This window comes from Octodon degus, unplaced genomic scaffold (genome assembly GCF_000260255.1).
Source record: "Octodon degus isolate 3935 unplaced genomic scaffold, OctDeg1.0 scaffold00013, whole genome shotgun sequence".
Taxonomy (NCBI): Eukaryota; Metazoa; Chordata; class Mammalia; order Rodentia; family Octodontidae; genus Octodon; species Octodon degus.
In genome coordinates, this window is record NW_004524589.1 from 606,869 (window position 1) to 615,305 (window position 8,437).

At 41.2% G+C, this 8,437-nt stretch overlaps 1 protein-coding gene across 2 annotated transcripts in view; it reads left to right on the forward strand.

Annotated features, from left to right (window-relative positions):
• Positions 1–8,437, forward strand: part of Abcc4 (ATP binding cassette subfamily C member 4) — a 249,589-nt gene that overhangs the window by 98,027 nt on the left and 143,125 nt on the right. For both annotated transcript variants that reach the window (XM_004626249.2, XM_023709652.1), the window contains 2 exons: positions 857–946; positions 2,139–2,330. In XM_004626249.2, the coding sequence (XP_004626306.1) occupies positions 857–946; positions 2,139–2,330 (282 nt within the window). The remainder of the gene's footprint in view (positions 1–856; positions 947–2,138; positions 2,331–8,437) is intronic.

An 8,437-nucleotide genomic window follows, 5' to 3' on the forward strand; every position in this document is an offset into this window, starting at 1 on the left:
TGCAACAAGAGTTGTAGCATAATCTTATAATTTAGAGATTTTTAAGACTGCGCTTTGTGGTAGTATTATGAGTACTTTATCCCTGGTCCTGCTTGAGTTGGGCTGTGTGTCGTAGTGCCTGCCTCCACGGTATTTGTAGGGGTATTATACTGACCATGTTTAGCCAGGATACAGACTTTGTATTTTGATCCACAGTCCTGTAGTGTACTAAATTTCTTTATTTTCCATGTTTATTATTAGAGCTCTTGTTACAGCACTGACCATCGTTTGTAGTTCATTTCCTGCAAGTGACTTCATGACATAAAGTGCCTTCTTACTTGCTGAGCTTCACTGAGATTCCTTCTTTGTCAATTGAAAATGCAGTGCTTAATGGCAATTTCAAATTATTAGCGCGGGGCTGGGCAGGCCCTGTAGTTCTGCTGCCATCTTGTGGATATTAATGAAATAGATTAAGACGGAGGGTCAACAATGAGCATTTGTAAATGATTTATCGTACAAACTGGATAGTCTGTTAAGAATGTTGTAATACTGAGTTAGGGTGATCCAGAAGCTCTCATGTGAAGACCATTGCCTTGTCCTTTCTTCTGCTTCAAGTCCCTAGGCGTCTTGAACTGTGCTCATGAAAATCTGGTACAAGGAAACAGGCTTTCCTTAAATGCTAAAGTGAGAACTGCTGGAGACCCCGTAAGAGAATGTGATTCGGTGGAAAGGGAGCCAGGACGCAGTATCTTGAAAGAGCAAAAGAGAGATGCGGGTTGCTTTCAGATAACGACTGTTGCTTTCATTTCTGTGTTTTTGGAAGTGCCTTGTGCTACCTCAGTAAAGTGGACACATTTCTGTAATCTTTAATTTGTAGACATTGGAAACTCCAACCCTCCAAGGCCTTTCCTTCACCGCCAGACCCGGAGAATTGTTAGCTGTGATAGGTCCCGTGGGAGCAGGCAAGGTAAGTTTATAGTGTCATTTGGCAGCTTCTTGTAACGCTACATTTCATGTTGAATTCTTGGTGTTGAGCCGAAGCTGTGTGAACCAGGTATATCTGGAAGGGCATTTCTCAGTGTGTTCTGTGGCTTGTTAGTTTCGCAAGAAGATTGCATGGCCAAAGGAACCTGGGTGTTGTGAAGTACGTTGGCATTGGTGCTGGAAGCTGCGCAGTTGGAAGCTCCAGGTCCAGCAGCTGGGTAGGGCAGTGAAGGAAATTATTTCTGTGTCTGTCCTTTGGGATGGAATGAGGAAGTGGAGGCTTGTTTTTGCCAGAGTGAACCTTAGATCAGCCCAACACCAGGAGGTTGTACAGGGTTAAACATTTCTTCATGGGACTCACCCAAATCATGGCAGTGCACCTTTTTATAAAAGTACAGCCGTACATGGTGCAGTTTGGAGCAGCACGGGAGACAGACTCAGTGCCTGACTCTGCCCTCCAGAAGGTCCTGGTTCTGGGGCAAGACAGAAAGACAGAGATGGCTTCGGTGTATGTGTCATAAGCACTGATTAGTAGGCACAAGTATGTCTCGTCTGCATGGTGTAACAGACTCAGAGGAAACATGTACACACCCTTGCGCTTGGGCATTCTTAAACAATAAAGTGTGAAATCCCGAAGTTAGCTGTGTAAACAGTAGCGCGAATCACTTCCTTTTATGATTTTTGATCTCCTGAATTCCTTTAAATAAAAGTCTTCCCTTGTGCATTGGGCGCGTTATCTATGCTTAGCTGCTCGGGAACAAGAGCTGGAGGAAGCCAGGGATGCCTGGTGTGGTAACAGCTGCGCTCGGCGTTAGACACACGAGATCTGTGTGATGCGGGGCCCTGGTGTCACTGCAGACCTGTTGATCACCTGCATCAGCCTCAGTTACATACAGCGGCCCAGCGTAGCGTTTTGCTTGGAGGAAACCTATTTGGGCAGAGTAGACTGACACTTTTCACTTTGGTAGTATTCCTGATTAAACAAGAGTGTTTCCATCGACCCGTTTTTGTTGTGTTTAACTTTTGGCTGCAGTGTCCAGTGCTGTAGCTCATCCTGTTTTAAATGACAGACCTCACGGGGGTCAGACCCCTGGGGCGGGGCGGGGCCGGGCCACAGTGCGGGATTCACGCTGCTACGCGCTGACCACACAGTGTGTTTTCCACTCTCTTTTCAGTCTTCACTGCTGAGCGCGGTGCTCGGGGAGCTGCCGCCGAGCCAGGGGCTGGTCAGCGTGCACGGGAAGGTCGCCTATGTCTCCCAGCAGCCCTGGGTGTTTTCTGGAACTGTCAGGAGTAATATTTTATTTGGGAAGAAGTATGAAAAAGAACGCTATGAGAGAGTAATAAAGGCTTGTGCTTTGAAAAAGGTGAGTGATGACAGCTGGATTTTACAGACTGCAATTTCCAGTAGTAGTATTGGTAGCTTAAAATACAAGGTTTTGAAAAAGTTTGTTTTGAGATGCTTCTGCAGGTTATGCAATACCTAAAAGCTAGTCTTGTGAGAAAACATCTGCACACATTGCTGTAGCCCTGAGGTAATAATGACATTCATTGGATGCATTTTGGGGGGCTTTACTTTTTTTTTTTTTTTTTTTTTTTGGCGGAACCGGGGATTGAACTCAGGCCCTTGTGCTTGCCAGGCAAGCACTTATTCTACTGAGCCATCTCCCCAGGCCCCTTTACTTTGGTTTTATGAAGTTCTGTTTACTTTTTTTTTTTTTCTTTTTTCTGTTTACTTTTAACTTGTTTTTAAAATTAGACAACGACAAAAATTTGCTAAAGTATGCCAAGCAGAGGACTGAACCTGCTTGTCCTCATCTCCGGCTTCAACCACGTGTCCCTGGTGCCGGCCTGATGGCATCTGCACCCCGAGCCTTTGCGAGCGGCATCCTCCTGTACCTCAAGTGACTCTGGCAGGTCCAGCCCTGTGGATTACATTGTTTGTCTTTAAGAGATAAGAGTGTTTTTGAAAATAACAGTATTACATCTAAAGAAACGAGAAGATTCCTTGATACATCTGCTTTCCGTAGTCATTGTGTTCTGATCTTTAATTCCCATTAAGAAACCGCCACAGACTGGTCCAGGTCGGCCTCCAGACACTGTCTGTGCCTCTCGCATGGTTGAGGGGCTTTTTTGGTCTTTATGCTTCCCTCCCCACTTGGTTCTCAAATCCTATTTTATATTTTTAAAGACAGTGAAAGATTCAAAAATTCTTTTTTAGTGCTGCATTGTTTCACCAAGAGAAAAGGTTGTTTTCAGAAATGACATTTGAGTATCACAGAAAAGAAGGAGATGAAGTGTTTCATATCATGGGGGTTTACATAAAACTGGTGAGTGACTGAAAAAATCAGAAATAGCCAATAGGTGAATACAAGTTAGCCAAAGGACAAAGGCAAATACTGATGAACACTTCACCCTCTTTGGATTATAAAACTTGGTAAATAATGGCACCGAGGGAGCTCTCCACCGGGTCTGTTCAGTGTGACCCAGATGTCCGGCTGTTCTTTTGTATTCCAGAAAAGGCTGGACAGATTTTCAAAGGTGGGAGGTCAAGGCCCCCAGACAGCTTTGTGAGGAAAGAATAGTTTTGCCTGAGCAATGGCTTGAATATCACAGGTTGTATTGGTGAGTAGCATTTTAGGACAGTGTGGCCAAAAAAAAATTGCTTGTTTAGTGGACTTTATTGCCTTCTCCTAGGTTATTGTGAATGAGAGTGTGTTTTCGCTGATGGCATCAGGCCAGTGATGAGGAGCGAGAGTTTTGTTAAGCGGTGCATCAACTGATCAGGAAAGACGGGAGAGGCAAATAGCAGTAGTGTTACTAAGACCCATTTACTCAGCCTGCCATGCGTTAACTCTCCATTCGCATTATTGTCTCTTTTTGTACACAAAGGTGCATGATTTTTTGGTCTTCTACCACAGTTTCCCAGAGTCTTTATTTTTATTAGTACATATTTGCATTACATAATGATTACATTTTTAAAAATATTTTTGAGGGGTACCAGGGATTGAGCTCGGGGCCTTGTGCTTGCTGAGCAGGCTCATATGCCACTGAGCTACATCCGTGGCCCAGTGGTTGCATTTCTTCTAGAAAGCTGGCACCCGCGCACCACGAAGCTCAGCTTTTCTGTACCTCCCCCTCCTATGCTGCTGTTTCCTCTTAACCTTACCACCTGAAGGCAAATCTCTCTCCCTACTTCCTGTTACCTTTTTTTTTGTGTGTGTGTTTAGGAAGTGTTTTATTTATTTATTTATTTATTTTTTATTTTTCAACAAATAATACACTGCATATATTCTTCTTAGTGGTTAATTGCTGTACAAGATGCGGACTTGTGATCCCATTTACAAACACCATTAGAACAAATCATTCTATTCATTAACAGAATGTAACTATATATCTATCCCAACCACTTTGAATACACAGATACAAAATGGACATTCATCGGTATACCCCATTTTTTCTAAGTTCCGTTATTGAATATTATAGGTGTGTAAACTCAGCAAAATATTCTAAAAGAGTCCAGTAGCCCATAATAGCATTGGGTCTTCTGTTTAACTGGCAATGTCAGAAATTATTGACCTGAGTCCCCCACAGCTCAACTTAACAGCATGGCTTTATTTCTTATAATTTCGTCTTCATACTTTTCTGCTGGATGGTTAAGACCAAGGTAAAGCAGGACCTATGCAACAAGAGTTGTAGCTTTTTGGTCTGAGAAGGTCAGTGAAATGCCCTCAGGATTTATCCTGAGATCCTGTACCTCAGATTGTAGAACCTTTATCAGTGCAACCAAGGGGAAGAAGCAACGCCAATACTTGGCCAATGTGCTCTCTGTGAAAGCCTGAGAGAGTATCTTCTCCCCATGTGACTCTCCTTAGGCCCACTCTATGTCATTGATCACTTTGTTACCTTTTATTTTGCTTTTTATGTGTATTTTGGGCTTTTCATGTGACAGAAACCATGTAGTTTTTAAGCTTGTGTGCCTGACCTGTTTTCTATGTTATGATCCCAACTCATCCATTTTCCTGCAAATGCCTCCCATTTATCCTTCACAGCAGAGAAGTGCTCCAGTGTGAGTTAATACCACATTTTCTCTATCCATTCTTCTGTTGGTGGATGCATGGGCTGCATCTAAGATTTAGCTATAATGAATTGTGCTTCTATAAAAACCAGTGTGCGCGTGTATTGCTGTGATATGATGTCTTTAACTCTTTCAAGACGATACCTAGAAGGGGAAGGACTGGATCAAATGGAATTTATTTTTAGATTTTGAGGAATCTCCATACTGATTTCCATAGTGGTTGCACCAGTTTCTACTCCCACCAGCAATATAAGAGCAACCCACCTGGCCCCTACTCCAGCCTCAGCAGCATTTGTTACACATTTCTTGACGACATCCATTGTTTCTGGGGCGAGATGGAATCTCAGTGTTGTTTTCATTTACATTTCTCAAACGACCAGTGATGTGGAATGTTTTTCATATATTTGTTTGATGTTTGTATTTCTTCATCTGAGAAATGTCTGTTCCTTTCAGATGCCCATTTTTGCATTGGGTTTTTTAATTTGGAGGCTCTATTTTTTGAGTTCTTTGTATATTCTAGATCTCTGCCTGAGGAATAGCTGGGAAAACATTTTCCCATTCTGTAGGCTGTGTCTTCACTCTGTGGTTTGTTTCCTTTGTTATAGAGAACCATTTGTTGATTCTTGGTACTGTTTCTTGTGCCATGGGGGTTCTCTTCAAAAAGTCCTTGCCTATGCGTATGGCAAGAGTTGTACCTAGAGTTTTCTCTTTTAGCAGTGGTATGGCTGGTATCAACATGTTCCTCAAAGCCTCATGCAGTTTCAGATGGGGCTTTTCAGGGTGACTGAATCTAGGTGCAGTGCTAGGATTAAGGGGGCTGGGACTAAGGGTGGGTGACTGCTGGATCAGTCCACTGATTGTGTTGGCACTGTCCTAACCCCAATAGACTGGATACAGTATAAGGGGCAGAAAGAGGCTATCTCTTGCTCTTGCTCCTTTTGGTGTCTTTTGCCATCATGAATGGTTGCCCCTCTGCCATGTGCTACCCTGCCTTGGAGCCAGCTGATAATGAACTATGAGCTAAATAAACCTTCCCCTTTAACTTTGGGTGTCAGGCATTTTTGTCTCAGCAATGAGAAAAGTAACTAAGACAAACAGAATAAGTGCTTCTGTTTGAACATTTGGATCCTTTGATTTGTTTTAATTTTAGTTTAGTACATGGTGAAATATATGGATCTAGATCCATATGTATTTTCGTCTTCTGTATGTATATAGCCAATGTTCCCAGTGCCATTTCTTACAGAGTCCATCTTCCCTTTAGTGTATATTTTTGGCCCTTTTGTGAAACATTAGACACATGCCTGGAGCTGTTTCTGCAGCTTTGATTCTTTTTTTTTTGTGGAACCAGGGATTGAACTCAGGCCCTGGCACTTGCTAGGCAGGCCATCTCCCCGGTCCCAGCATCTTCAATTCTCTTCCATTGATGCATCTGTCTGCATTTGTGCCAGTGCCGTGATGTTTGTATTTCTGTAGCTTTGTAGTGTAGCGTCAGATCTGGGGTGTGGGGCACCCTGCTTTGCTCTTGATAGCCAGGATTGCTCTCGCTATTCTGTCTCTTTTGGCTCCATATAAATTTTAGGATTGTTTTCTGTAGTTCTATGAGGACTGCTTTTAGAATTTTGATTGAAATTGTATTAAATCTGTATATATAAGCTGTGGAAGTATGACCATTGTGATGGTATTGATTTTACCTATCCAGGACTAGGAGCTAGCTTTCCATTTTGTGGTGTCCTCTTTAATCTCCTTTTTCAGAGTACTGTAGGTTTTGTTTTAAGTCTTTTACTTCCTTGGTTAGGTCATTTCCTAGTAATTTTTGTGATGCTATTATGAATGGTATTGTTTTTCTAATTTCTTTCTCAGTGAATTCATTATTGCTGTTGGTTTTTGTGTTTTGTTTTTATATCTTGCTTCATTGAAGAGTTAGATCATTTACTTGAGAAGTCATTTGGTAGAAGTTTTTGGTCTTATATGTAGAGTATCGAGTCGAATATAATAATATGACTTCTTTTGCTATACATAACCCTTTTACTTATTTCTCCTACCTGATTGCTTCAGGCAATGTTTTGAAGACATTGTAGAACAGGCGTGATGACTGTGGACATCCTTGTCTTGTCCATGATTTTAGAAGGAAAGCTTTCCTTTTTCCCCCCCTACTTGATAGGATGTTGGCAGTAGGTTTGTCATAAATGGCTCTTATCAGATTGAAATAAAGTCTTTCTGTACCTATTTTCTTTTTAGAGTTTTTTTTTTCCATGAACAGATACTAGATTTTTGTCAAAAGCCTTCTCTGCATCTATTGTGATGATCATGTGATTTCTGTTCTTGCTTCTGATTATGTGATGTATTATATTTTTGATTGTGTATGTTGAACCATCCTTGCATCCCTAGAATAAAGCCTACTTGGCCATGATGTGTGTCTTTTTGATAATTTGTTGCATTTGATTTGATAGCATCTTGTTGGAGAATTTTATACTTATATTCATTAGTGAATTTGGCCTATAGCTCTCCTTTTTTTTGGCTGGGTCAGAATGCTAGGTTCTAGAATGACTTTGGGAGTGTTCCTTCCCTTTCAAATTCATTAAAAAGTTTGAGTGTTCTTAAGTTCGTATAGAATTGAGTAGTGAATCCCTCAGGACCTGGGCTTTTTTTAGTTAGTACGATTTTTATTACTGTTTCAATTTCATTGCATGCTATTGGATAATTCAGGATTTTTTTTCCAAAAAAATTTTAATGCCTTTTTATTGGTAAATTATATATATATGTGTGTGTATCTATCTGTTAATCTGTATTGATGATATGCAATCATAGAGAATTTGTACCTGGAAAAGATAGAGCTTGACTGTGGCCCTTGTGCTTGCCAGGCAAGCACTTATTCTACTGAGCTATCTCCCCAGCCCCGTAGCTTGGTTCTTTTTTCCCATTCCCCACCCTCCTTTTAATGACTCCTTCCCTCCCCATTTACAAAAGCTTTGTTTCCATTCTTTGCTTCTTTCTTTGGGGAGGGGGTCAATTTTGGTAGGTCATATGTACCTAGGAATGTGTCCCTTTCTTTTGAATTCTCCAATTTATTGGTATACAGATTTGAGAAATAGTTGTTAGTCATCTTTTTGGGTTTGGGAGTGTCCATTGTGATTTTGCTTTTACATTTCTAATTGTATTGATTTGAGTCTTTCCCCTAATTTTTTTTTGTAAGATTGGCTAAGATTTATCTATTTTGTTTATTCTTTCCAAGTACCAGCTCTTCAATCCATGGGTTCTTTGTATTGTTTTTGAGTCTTTATCTCACTGATTTCTGCTCTGATCTTTATTTTTCATTCTTGTACCAGCATCTCAGGGTCCTGAAAAACCCAAGAACTGTCCAATTTCTTGTTGTCTTTGGGGATGTCACTGTCCTCG